This window comes from Microcebus murinus, chromosome 1 (assembly GCF_040939455.1).
Source record: "Microcebus murinus isolate Inina chromosome 1, M.murinus_Inina_mat1.0, whole genome shotgun sequence".
NCBI lineage: Eukaryota > Metazoa > Chordata > Mammalia > Primates > Cheirogaleidae > Microcebus > Microcebus murinus.
The window spans coordinates 150,223,932-150,237,611 of NC_134104.1; the positions used below are offsets into that span (position 1 = coordinate 150,223,932).

Sequence of the window (13,680 nt, forward strand, 5' to 3'; positions counted from 1 at the left end):
TTAACAATGATCCTGACTTCAGGCTGGGTGTGCTGGCTCACGCCTGGAATCCTAGCACTCTGGAAGGCTGAGGCGGGTGAATCGTTAGAGCTCAGGAGTTCAAGACCAGCCTGAGCAAGAGTGAGACCCCATTTCTACTAAAAAAAATAGAAATTGGATGAACAACTAAAAATATATAGAAAAAATTAGCCGGGCATGGTGGTGCATGCCTGTAGTCCCAGCTACTCGGGAGGCTGAGGCAGGAGGATCACTTGAGCCCAGGAGATTGAGGTTGCTGTGAGCTAGGCTGACGCCACAGCAGTCACGCTAGCCTGGGCATGGGCAACAGAGTGAGACTCTGTCTCAAAAAAAAAAAAAAAAGAATGATCCTGACATCAGAGATGCTAACCTCCTCCTCGTGGATGACAACTATTGCAACAAGATGCTGCATTAAATGCCTCCCCGAACAGTGCCCTGTTTCTCTTGAGGAGGGCAGGCTCCCTGAAGGAGGGACTGGGAAGCAACTGAGCACCCTCAGCTAGAAGACACTTGCCGCACCACGGCCTCTCCACAGGGTGAAACACACGAGGCTGCCCACTTTGGCAATCACACCCCAAGGGCTGGCCCCGGGGACATGCCCTCTTAGAACATGTCCCGATCTCGGAAGGGTCTAACTTCCTCCTGAGGCTAAGGCAGGTTCAGGTGTGGCGGCTCTAGGGCACACAGTGGCCCCTTCCCACCCTGGCCCCTCCTCCCTCCCTCTCTGGGCGCTGCTCCCTCCCGCAGGACCCCGTCTCAGGACTCACTTTTCTGGGGCAGGCCACGGAGACTTCAGGGCCCTAGAAGGCAGAGATGCCGCCTCGTCCCTGTCCCCATCCCCTCAGGATGTGGCACTGGCTGCCAGGCTTAATTCCGGCTGGTGTGGGGCCTCTGCTGGAGCAGAGGGAGGCCAGGAGACCTCAGTTTCCTCACCTGTAAAGTGGGGCTCCAGCTTGTTAGCCTCCCCACAGCATGGCGGGTGAGGGCTAAATGGCACGAGGCACGCAGCCCTGAGTCCTGGCTAGCACGCGGCGCGCCGGCCGTGTCTGTGCTGGTCTCAGCCCTTCACACCCGGATCCATGCAGTCCTCACGGCAATGCAGGGTTGCACCCGTTCTCTCCATTTCCACACGCGACAGGCTAAGTGACCTGCGAGCTCCCGTGATGCGTACGCGGCAGAGCCAAGGAGAGTTCCGGAATGCCCTGTCGCACCCACGAGGCCATTTGTGCAGCTCAGTCTGGGGACACACGTGATATGTACTCAACATACGATGGCCACTAAGAATAGTGTTGTGATTACTATTATTGTGCTTTTATTAATAATACAGGGGACTCCGAGCAGAGGTGGGTGCCGTCAGAAGGGGGAGCATCTGTCACTGACGGCTCAGGTGACGGTGTCCTGTCTGAGCACACGTGAAAGTGGAGCGAGGCTTCCTGCTTCAACGCCCACGTTGGCCCCAGGCCCGGGCACTTCCCTGACAGCTGTGACTTTGATTAACCTCAAGACTAAACTGGTCCCCCACCCGCCAGTCACATGGTGCGAGGCACGTTCCCCCGGCAGGCAAAAATAAATTTCCTTCCCCCGAAGCAGGCCCTTGGTTGTGTGATGTGTATGTGTGTGGTGTGTGTGATTGTGCGTGTACGTGAGGTGTGTATATGTGTAGTATGGGGTGTGTGTGGTGTGGTGTAGTGTGTAGGATGTATGTGGTGTGTAGTGTATGTGGTGTGGTGTGTGGCATGTGTATGTGTGTGGTGTGTGTGGTATGATGGGTGTGTGTTTGTGCATGGTGTGTGCAGTGTGTGTGCAGTATGGTGTATGTATGTGTTTGTGCATGGTGTATGCAGTGTGTGTGTGGTATGGTGTGTGTGTGTGCACAGTGTATGCAGTGTGTGTGTGTGTGCATGGTGTATGCAGTGTGTGTGCATGGTGTATGCAGTGTGTGTGGTATGGTGTGTGCATGGTGTATGCAGTATGTGTGGTATGGTTTGTGTACGTGTGTATGGTGTATGCAGCATGTGTGTATGCATGGTGTATGCAGTGTGAGTGCAGTATGGTGTGTGTATGTGTTTGTGCATGGTGTATGCAGTGTGTGTGGTATGGTGTGTGTGTGTGTGCATGGTGTATGCAGTGTGTGTGGTATGGTGTGCATGTGTATGCAGCATGTGTGTGTGCATGGTGTATGCAGTGTGTGTGGTATGGTGCACATACGTGGTGTGTGTGCACGTGTGTGTGTGAGTCTCCAGGACAGGAACACATGAGATGTTTGGAGAAGCGTCACGTTTCCACCCTGAGTGAGCACCCACAGCCCTTCGAGGCAGGAATGGGAAGAATTTCCCAGGTTTCTGCAGGGCATCTGGGAAGCCTGCCTTTCTTTACTTTTCAAAACATCCCAACACATCCCTCCTAAACCAACAAAATACTCCCAACCATCTCACACACTGGTATGTGAGTCTCACGGAGGAAGGAGAGTGGGAAGAACTGGGAGCCAATAAACAAACGCTTGGAGTAAAAGCTGGTATTTTATAAAATGGCACAAAGCACGTCTGTGACTTCACCCATCTCGGGAGCCTGGGGCAGAGGGCAGGCAGGCCCAGCATGGCAGCCAATGACAACTCTTCGATTACACAGCTATTTTAGACCCACAGTGAGCAGCTGTCACAGATTCAGAAAGTAAACAGCTGTCATGTGGTGTCTATAAAACAAAGTGTTAGCAGACACCTGAGATATTTTGGAGATAACACCACAAGCAAGCATTTGAAAACAAAGACCGTCCACATGGCAGAGGCAGTCAGCTGCCCACAAGGCTCAGGCTCCCTTCCCTCACCACAGTTGCCCCTGGCAGTGGCTGCCCAGCCTGGCTGGTGACTGAGGCAAAGAGGAAGTGGGCAGATATGACATATGCCACTTCCAGACCTGGCCCATACACACCTCCTTGGGACACTCTTCTCTGTCCCCTTCTCTGTGGGCTGCAGTCAATGTCTAGGGCAGGGGTCCTCAAACTAGGGCCCACGGGCCACATGCGGCCCACTGAGGACATTTATCCGGCCTGCCAGGTTTTTTTGCCGCCACTGCCTGTCCTGCTTAGCAGCCGACTTGTCCCGGGCCCACTGCGCATGTGTGGAATGTGCGCCGCACTCTCCAGCGGCCCTCCAATGGTCTGAGGGACAGTGAACTGGCCCCCTGTTTAAAAAGTTCGAGGACCCCTGGTCTAGGGCAACTAGTCAGTTAATTGATAACTGAAAATGGCGCTATTTGGCGACACCTGGTTTATGTTCCTTCTTCTCAGCTCTCAGCCTATTTCTGTGCCCCTCGCCTACTCCCCACTGACACTGAGTCCCCATCTGGAGGAACCTGACAAAGGTCGGCTGGCCCACTGTGGCCGTTTCTAGTGAAGGGACTTGCCTGTACCCCGATGAATGACACGCTGGGCCTAAGGAATGACATCACCCTCTGGGTGGCCCTGCCTCCTCTATTGATCCCACAGTGTAAGGGACACATTGCATCTCTTTCCACCCCACCCCTGGCCCCCAACTGTGCCCGAGGAAGGGGAATCCCTCCCCAGGATCTAGTGCTCCTCCTGGTTCTGCGGGCAGCTGCAGCAGATGTGGTGGGTGAGGCCTCCCTTGGGTGGGCCGCCATTAATCAATCCCAGATGAGGTTCTTCTGTTGTTTGCAGGAAGGATGATCTGGGGGAGGCAGCCCGGGGCTGCTGGGAGGCCGAGGAGCTCTCATCGTGGGGCAGGGAGTGCAGGTCTCCCTCCTCCCCTCTTCCATGGGTTTTCCTAGCAGCATGTGGAGTTGAGCACAGTTGGCTTCCTGGCTTCTGGGTCCAGTGATGGTGCCCACAGGAGGTTCTGTCTGCTGGAGGTGATGGCTCCTTGGGAGTGGTCAGTCCCAGGCTCAGAGAGAGCCCAGACCTCACACGCTGAATTGGGTGCATCCAGCTTTCCTAGGTGCGGGGCAGGAAGGTGGTTTTGGCAGGTTCAAGGGTATGCTGGGGACAACTGGAGGGGAAGGTAGAAATCAGGACCGTCTGGGAAAATCCAGGTGGTGTGAGGGCTGGTTTGCAGAGGAGGCTTCCGGAAGCAATGAGGTGGAGCAGGGTGGGATCATGGCTCTGCCTTCTTCCCGTGTGTGGTCTTGGGCAAGGCCCCTCGTGTGGCAGAGCCATTAGGACAGGGCCTGGTGCGTAATTCGCCCTCAGTAAACGAGAGATATCATTGCTGCTGCTGCCGACGTCGGGGAACCACAGGCCACGGCTCCCACACGCGGGTGTCGGGCTGGGGATGAGAACTGGAATTCAAGCTCAGGGCCTAAGGCACAGGCAGATGAGTCACGGGGAGCTGTGTTCCAGCAGTCCTGGCCACCACCTCCCCTCCAGGGCCTCACCAGCCCTCTCACCCCGCCCAGCCATGTGGACAGGCCGGAGTGAGGTCAGCTCTTCTGGGCTGTGTTCGGCCCCACCCTGCGACATGAGGCCTGTGCCCGCAGGACTGTCTCTTCCTGGCTGCTCCAGGCTCTCCCCTCCCTGCCAGCACCGTCACTGGCCGCTCCCCACCCCAGGGGGATTCCCTACTTGCTCATCGCTGGTCACCCCAGATTCCATTCTCCAAACTCAACGGCTTGGATGGGAGCCGTTAACCGCCCACCTCAGTGTCAGGCAGGGACCCAGCCCACAGAGCAGCTGTTTTCCACTTGCTCCACTCCCAGGAAGAAAGGGAGATCAAACTCTTCTTTTTGTCTACCCTCTGCCTTTCTTTGACCTAGTGGGTGTGGCAGGGCTCCGCTGTTAAGAAAATTTACCTCCTGGGCTAAATTTTGCCTGGTGGCAGCACCAAGCTTTTCCTACAAAGAAAGTATGGGGGCCGGGCATGGTGGCTCACGCCTGTAATCCTAGCACTCTGGGAGGTGAAGTCGGGCGGATTGCTCGAGGTCAGGAGTTCGAAACCAGCCTGAGCGAGACCCTGTCTCTACTAAAAATAGAAAGAAATTAATTGACCAACTAAAAAGATATATATAGAAAAAATTAGCCGGGCATGGTGGCGCATGCCTGTAGTCCCAGCTAGTTGGGAGGCTGAGGCAGAAGGATCGCTTGAGCCCAGGAGATTGAGGTTGCTGTGAGCTAGGCTGATGTCACCGCACTCTACCCTGGGCAACAAAGTAAGACTCTGTATCCAAAAATAAATAAATAAATAAAAAAATGGGGAGGGGGCGCTCTAAGCAGAATGAGCACAGATTGGGGTTCAAGATGCTTCACCACTTACTATTGTGGTCTCAAGCAAGTCACAGCCTCTGAGCCAGTGCTGTCATCTGCAAAAGGGGACAGTGCCTCCCTGTTTGGTCTTACCCGCCACCCTGAACCTATCAGCAAGCGAGCAGGACAGTTCCACTAGGGGAATGTTGCCTCCTGCAAGAGCCCGAGGCTGAGACGCAAGGAGGGGCGCTTCCCACACCTATGCACACTGAGCAAGCGACAGCGTCCCGGGTGCTGCTTTTTGTTGCTTTGGATTCCGCCTCATACAAGGGAAGAAGCACGTTTTCCTATCCGGCACACATCCTCACAGGCAGCCGGACACCAACTGGGAGAAAAAAGGAAAAATCAGGGGGAACAGGTTCTTAGCTCATTTGTATCTTCACAGAATTGTGCATTTAGATGTTTATCCTCATTAAAATACTTCACTGCCAATAAAAACGAGAGAATGCAAAAGGGTAAACAGAAAGAAAAAATAATCTGTGGGACTCTCATCCAATGATCTGTGAGCAAATTTCCTTCTCTCAATTTTCTTTTTTCCCCCAAGACAAAGTCTCACTCTTGTTTTCAAAAGCTTTGTCATCTTAGAGAAAGTTTTCCAAAGCCACCTGCTATCAGCCAACTGGTCCCTCCAGTAGCCTCGTGGCTTTTCTGGTCCATTGCTCGGGCCAGATAATGTGCAAATAAAGGGCTCCCTACCCCCACCCTGTTCAAGACCACTTAGCTTACCCTGGGACAAAACAAGACAATCAAGCACAAACACTCACTCCTCCCTGCTTGTACCAGATATCCACATTTGCCTATAATTAACCCACATGTGCTACTACATAGAGTGGGCTTGAGTACATTCAAGTCAGCTCTGGGGATGTCTCAAACACCTGCTTACGGCTCGGGCCCCTGCCTTCCCTGCCAGTCCTCGTCTGATCCTGGCCCAAACTCCTCCCTTAAGCTGAAGATCAGGGAGAGGAAGAACTAGACTGAAATCATGTTTCAAATGCATCAATTTATCCACTGGCTCTCACACCTGTGGAGTTTTTAAGATTCCTGATGCCCAAGCCTTACGACAGACCAATGAAATTAGAATTTCTGGCCATGGGGACCAGGCACGGTATTAAGTTTAAGGACCAGCGGCTTAACTGCTGTTGCTAAGGTGCCTGTATCGGTGCTGTCTGCCAGGGACTGTGGGTGCCAGAGCGAGAAGGACCACATGCATCCACTGTGTGACATTCCTCGTAGAGCTGGGCACACGGCCAAAGCTTCTGATGATGACGGAATGCCTCCATCTGTTCCCCATTAGCTCGTAGAATTGGAATATGGTGGCTATTCCAAGATCGCACGCATGTCCCAAAGTCATAGAGGATAAACATTTTATTACACTAAAAAAAGTCATCTGTTAACTGCTTGAACTGCAGGGAGACCTCATCTGAGGCTACTTCAGAAAAATGGCATCAGATGACAAATGGAGATTTCTAGCATTACAAAACGGCTGCATTCTCCCCCACCTGCCTCCATTAAATATTGATCAGTGGTTTAGGCCCATTCTGGTAAGAGCACCTAACTGCCGACTTCACACAAAGCCAGGACGAGCCTGATGCGTGGACGGCAGGGCCCCTTCCCGGCCATCTCCCCTGCAGCCAGCGCTGTGGCTTGGACACAGGCGGTCAGCTCCACTCCTCTGCGGGGAACTTGCTCTTCCTAATGGCTGGCTGTCGCGGCCGTGTCAACACTGGTGGCATCGCCATCTGGGGCCCATGTGAGCCCTGTGGGGCCTGCCGCATCCCTGCTGGGCTCTGAGACTGAGGCCCAGCAGCCTGGAGGCTGGTTCCACTTTACTCCACGGCAAATGTCACTCCCCAAGGGCGTGGCTACGATATGCTCTCCTCACTGGAGTTAGGAAGTGGTGCCGTGCCCAGGAGCCCACGTGTCAGCGCTGGGACAGGCCTGGCAGGTCCATCCCGCTGGGCTTGCGGGGAGAGGCCTGAATAACGGAGCCGAGGGGTGGTGGCGACACATGCAGAGTGACCAGCACCGCTCGCCTTTTGGTTCAGAGCAACTTTAGAAGATCCCAGTGTCCATTTCCACATACTGGACGTCTGAACACGACCAACAGGGCTTCTTCATCTGGCCTGACGGCAAAGAGACCATCCGCCATGATCTGGAGGCTCGGTGGCGGTTCAAGTGTCGGCCACGCTGCCGCAGGCTAGCCTCGTGTTCCCGAGGAGTGCACAGGCCGTGCCACTTCCGGCATCGAGGGGCTCCCGGGCTGCCCAGGAGGCACTGTGCTGCTTCTCACTTGTTCCCGCTTCCACCCAGCACTACCTCTGGTGGCTTCCTGTGGGGTCAGATGGCTTCCTCCAGCCTGCAGGGGAGCTAGGGGGTGAGGGACAGGCTGCACGCCCCTCCCCCATTGCTCCTCCTGCTCCTTCGCCCACATCCACCCTGACCCTCGCACTAGGCCACACGGCAGAGGCACACTGTTGACTGCAGGCTGTCGCAGTACCAAGGTAAACATTCAAGACATTTGCCTTTTCCCTTCCCCTCATCCCGGCCCTGGAAGCAGGTTCCTCGGGGTCCCTCATAGTGGCCGCAGCCCTCGTCCTGTCACTCTTGTACCAGAAAGTTGATGAGGGCAGTTCTGGGGGAAAGGAAGGCCTTCTTGATGCTTCGTCCTTGCAAGAGCCTGACGCCCAGCTCACTTTGGAGAACAAGTTCATGCACTTTGTCCTGGTCCTGGGCGACCTGCTGGGGCACAGGAATTTGGCCGCAGGCTTTGTTGTTGATCTGAGGAGGAGAAAAGAGGAGACAAACAAGGGTGAAAGTCCTCAGAGTGGCAGGCAGCCCCATGCCGACACCTCCTGCCTGCGGTACGTTTGGGGGAAGGGAACACAGGCAGAGAAAGGAGGGACTCGGCACCCAGCTTCCCAAGAGGGGGAACCGCAATCAGACGGATAGGATTAATGCCTGAAACATGCAGACAGACAGACAGACAGAGCCTGACTGCACGTGCGTGCCTGCACCCGGAGCGAGGACCACCTTGCATTTCCTGAGCGCTGCCCCCATGCCCAGCTGCAGTGGAGATTATGTCGAAAATCTTTGGCATGAGATGGCTTGGGCCATTTCCAGGGGGAAAGGGATTACTGGGTCACCAAGGATCAAATCTAAGTTCAGATCCAGGCTAGAGTGGGCTGTCCTTTTGGGTTTTACCCAGGGCTCAAGTGGACCAACTTCTGGGGAACGCAGCCAACCTCTCTCTCTGATGACTGACTCCAGAAGGGGGCGCTTGAGGGTGACGGCTTAGAAATCGGATCCACATCCTGACCCTTCAGCAACTCTTCTCACTTATAATGGGTCAGTACCGTTTCAGACATTGGTAGGTATTCACCCAATATTATTTCCACAAGGAACAACTACACATTAAACACGAACTGACAAGTCTCCAAGGAAAGTGACCGCCTGGCTCAGACAGCTTCTGAACAGCCAAGCTTCCAAATCCTCAAACCCACGGCTCCCAAATCTATCTTCACATTTCTTTTATTAATACTTTTGTTTTTCAGTTGGAAAATACAGTCACGGTATTATGAAAAGTTACTAGGAATAACTTCTCAAGTTTCAATCAAAGCACATTATCAAATGCCCCTTAATCACCCACTTCATCTTTTCAGATTTTTGTAAAACTTAGTGGAATTTTTATCATTTGCATTAGTCTAGATCAGTAGGCAGGAGATAAGAGAATACACTGTGTCCTGAAATATTATTTTTAAACAGTGTGAGGCTCCATGTTGCAGGGTTTTAGAGTTCTGAAGCTGGGGGACTAGTTGTGCTATGTGAAGGACCGCGGCCTCTCCCTTGGCGTTTCTGGGCCATGAGAAGCTGCCTTACAAGGCCACATGCTTGGTCTGCCTGAGACCTTGGAAGCGACCTCCAGCCTATCACATAAAAGCCATGTCCCTTGGGAAGTCCTGGGGACCCCAACAGGGAATTCTCAGGATATGCACTCGTTAGTGAATCATGTCCCAGCCTGCCTGCCTCTGCTCTTGTCCTATGGAACAGTAGCCCCAGGGTAAGGGCTCCTCTGGGCCCCACTCACAATGGGGGTGCTGGGGAGGGGGGAGCACGTGCTCACACCGTGGCAGACTCAGCTCTGACCCTCAGGCCTGCTCTTACAAGCTGTGGGAACTTGGGTTTGGTTTTCTCTTCTTTTTTTTTTTTTTTGAGACAGAGTCTCACTCTGTTGCCCGGGCTAGAGTGCTGTGGCATCAGCCTAGCTCACAGCAACTTCCAACTTCTGGGCTCAAGCAATCCTTCTGCCTCAGCCTCCCGAGTAGCTGGGACTACAGGCATGTGCCACCATGCCTGGCTAATTTTTTTCTATATATTTTTAGTTGGCCAATTTGTTTCTATTTTTAGTAGAGACAGGGTCTCACTCTTGCTCAGGCTGGTTTCGTTCCCAACCTTGAGGGATCCTCCTGCCTTGGCCTCCCAGACTGCTAGGATTACAGGCATGAGCTACCATGACTGGCCTGGTTTTCATTTATTTATTTGTTTATTTATTTTTAAGAGACAGGGTCTTGCTCTGTCTCCCAGGCTGGAGCATAGTGGCATGGTCACAGCTCACTGCATCCTCACCCCTGAGCTCAGGCAATCCTCCTGCCTCCACCTCCCACAGTACTAAGACTACAGGGATGAGCCACCCCAAGCCCGGCTGGTTTTCTCTTCTTCTTCTTCTTTTTTTTCTTTTTGAGTCAGAATCTCACTCTGCTTCCCGGGCTAGAGTACCGTGGCATCAGCCTAGCTCACAGCAACCTTAAACTCCTGGGCTCAAGCGCTCCTCCTGCCACAGCCTCCCAAGTAGCTGGGACTACAGACATGCCCCACTATGCCTGGCTAATTTTTTCTATACACTTTTAGTTGGCCAATTAATTTGTTTCTATTTTTAGTAGAGACTGGGTCTTGCTCTTGCTCAGGCTGGTTTCGAGCTCCTGACCTTGAGCGATCCTCCCGCCTCTGCCTCCCAGAGTGCCAAAATTACAGGAGTGAGCCACTGCGCCTGGCCTGGTTTTCTCTTCTTTAAGGATAGAATTCTCTGGATTGCTGAGTGAAGTGGAATAACCCCTGTAAACTGATGGCCCACTAAGCCCTGCTTCTTCTGCCTTTGTTAAGAGTCCTGGGCAGGATGGAAAGTGCTGGCCATGGGACATTCTTCAGTGCACAGCCTCAGCACGACAATGACCCCTGCTTCTAAGCCCTGAGAGCTTCCTGTGCTTCCCTGGAGCCTGGCAGAGCCTCAGGGGCTGGTTCCAAGTCATCACTGGTGATAGCCCAAGGGAACCGAGTCATTCTTGTCCACAGCTGGAGGTTTGGGGGTAGGGCACATGACCTCTGGATGTGGCCTGCTGCCCAGTAGTTGTCCCCATGCTGCCTTGGGTACCCGCTCTCGGCTCTGGCTCCCTGGACTGCCCTGAGTTGTCTTATCCAGGGTGGTCCCTTTAGGATGAGTGGGTCTCAGTCATGTTCTCCTGTCCCCAGCAGAAGGTACCAATGATGAAATGGGCAGAGAAGTCAGGTTGGGATCCAACATTGAACCTGGGCTTCAGGGGCCCAAAGGGGAACAGGCACGTTCAAGTCACTTCAAACAGAGGTGGTTTACACTGCCGGGCTCCTGCTCCTTCATCTTCGAAGCACTGCTCTCTTGGACTTTTCCAACAGCTGCCAGACAGGCCCCTTATCATGGGTGCTCGTCCCACGCCCTGTCCCTCAGCCTGCCCCAACTCAAGGGGGCCTTGCAATGGCAAACAACAATAAAACTCCCATTTGCTGAGCTCACTCTGTGCCAGGCACTGTGCTGTGCAATTTACCCGCATCCATCCCATTTTACAGATGGGGAAGCTGAGGCACATGAAGTGAAGACACCTGCCCAAGGCCCCACCAGTGGTGCAGCTTCTCTCTCTCTCTCTCCCCTGCTTACACCCCCTGACAGCCCCTAGTCCTCCCAGGGATGGGTCCGGCCTCTGAGGCAGGGACCCACCCAGCCTCCAGCCTCCCCTGCAGCCCCTCCACGGCTCACTGCCCGTGCCTCTGTGGGCTCGCCCCTGCTTCTGCTCCTGATTTTCCAGCACCCTTGTCTCTGCTGGGGAGACGCTGCTCCTCTTTCAAAGCCAAGGCCCCCTCTCCTTCTCACGATGCCTTGTCCAATTCCCCAACTGCCAGACGAGACGCTGATGTTAGCAGCAGCTACCATTTACTGAGCAAATTCTAAACTAGCTGTGTGACCCTCGGTGAGTTATTTTTTATTTTTTTTTTTGAGACAGAGTCTCACTCTGTTGCCCAGGCTAGAGTGCCCTGGAGTCAGCCTAGCTCACAGCAACCTCAAACTCCTGGGCTCAAGTGATCCTCCTGCCTCAGCCTCCTGAGTAGCTGGGACTACAGGCATGCGCCACCATGCCCGGCTAATTTTTTCTATATATTTTTAGTTGGCTAATTAATTTGTTTCTATTTTTAGTAGAGACGTGGTGCTCTTGCTCAGGCTGGTCTCAAACTCCTGATCTCGAATGATCCTCCCACCTTGGCCTTCCAGAATGCTAGGATTACAAGCGTGAGCCACCACGCAGGGCCTAAAAAGATATATATATATATTTTTTTGATACAGAGTCTCACTTTGTTGCCCAGGCTAGAGTGAGTGCCGTGGCCTCAGCCTAGCTCACAGCAACCTCAATCTCCCGGGCTCAGCCATCCTACTGCCTCAGCCTCCCGAGTAGCTGGGACTACAGGCATGCGCCACCATGCCCGGCTAATTTTTTGTATATATATTTTTAGCTGGTCAATTAATTTATTTCTATTTTTGGTAGAGACGGGGTCTCACTCAGGCTGGTTTCGAACCCTGACCTTGAACAATCCGCCCGCCTCGGCCTCCCAAAGTGCTAGGATTACAGGCGTGAGTTACCGCGCTCGGCCTAAAAAGATATTTTCATAGACTGAAACTTCAGTTTTTCTCAAATTGGTATGTTTCAACTGTGCTAAGGATATGTTCTCAGGGATGTAAGAGAGATTCATTTCTCATAAACGTTATTCAAGTCAAAGAAATCTCGTCTGTGCCACAAGGATGTTTTTCGTTTTGAGGATTTTGGGGAGAAGTCTGCCAGGGCAGCCCCATTCCTCCCCACTTGGGGTGGGGGCGAAGTGGGGTGGCAGGGGACTAAGTGCCAGGGGAGGTGGAGTGGATGGAGAGAGAGAGCCCCTGGTCTCCTGTCCGGGGCAGGTGCAGGTGCAGTTGTGCTGGGGCCTGGCCGGCCCAGCAGCTGTGGAGCTGTGCTCTCCCTCTGGGTGGGCTTGTTCCTGGCACTTCTCACAGTTGGCCATCATTTTACTTGTTTCTCGCTTTCTTTTCTATTCTTCCCCACCTCTCCTACTAGGCTTTAAGCTCCATGGGTAGCGACCCTGTCTGTCTAGTTCAATTTTGTATCGCTGGAGTCTAGCACTGTGCCTGAGGTGGAGCAGGAACTCGATAATTACTCATGAGTGAATGAACAAACCTGGGCAAGGTAACCGACTTCTCTGAGCCCATTTCCTCAGCTGAAAAACTGAAAAGGGTAATAATGGCCACTTTATAGGGGAGCAGTGTGAGATCACCTTTTGAATTCGAATGACCTGGCCCCCGGATGTGGTTCAGAGGAGACATAGGAAGAAGCCCACTCCCTATTTCTTTTTCTCTTCAGATACATCAGCATATTTAAGAGATACTCCCAGTCGGGCATGGTGGCTCACGCCTGTAATCCTGGCACTCTGGGAGGCCGAGGCGGGAGGATTACTCAAGGTTAGGAGTTCGAGACCAGCCTGAGCAAGAGCGAGACCCTGTCTCTACTAAAAATAGAAACAAATTAACTGGCCAACTAAAAATGTATAGAAAAAAATTAGCCGGGCATGGTGGCGCATGCCTGCAGTCCCAGCTACTCGGGAGGCTGAGGCAGAAGGATTGCTTGAGCCCAGGAGTTGGAGGTTGCTGTGAGCTAGGCTGACGCCATGGCACTCTAACCTGGGCAACAGAGTGAGACTCAGTCTCAAAAAAAAAAAAAAAAAAAAAAAGAGATACTCCCCATGTCTCATATTTAACAAGTCAAGTATATCAAAATTACAAAAAGGATAAACTATAAGGGAGTTACTTTCTCTATAAAAGGTTTAAATAATAAACTACTCATATATTTAAAACCACTCAATTGACCAAAAAAAATTATGTAGCCTGTCTGAAATGTATTTTACAGTGGGAGGTATTCCCGAATTGCCACCCAGCTCATTGTCACCCTCCCCCACGCTCCAACCCCCCCAGAGCAGCTAACTGAAATCTAGAGATTGAAGCACAGGTCTCCATTGGAAAGGAAGATGACAAACCGTAAGCAGGACAGGCTTATTTTCCCCCT

The 13,680-nt window shown here is 52.9% G+C and overlaps 1 protein-coding gene across 1 annotated transcript in view; it reads right to left on the bottom strand.

The window, feature by feature from the left end:
• Positions 1-1,012: 1,012 nt before the first annotated feature.
• The window catches only part of LARS2 (leucyl-tRNA synthetase 2, mitochondrial), a 157,199-nt gene continuing 144,531 nt past the window's right edge, over positions 1,013-13,680 (bottom strand). Inside the window, exon 21 of the mRNA XM_012770326.3 lies at positions 1,013-8,050. Within this exon, the coding sequence (XP_012625780.3) occupies positions 7,871-8,050 (180 nt within the window). The 3' untranslated portion in view covers positions 1,013-7,870. The remainder of the gene's footprint in view (positions 8,051-13,680) is intronic.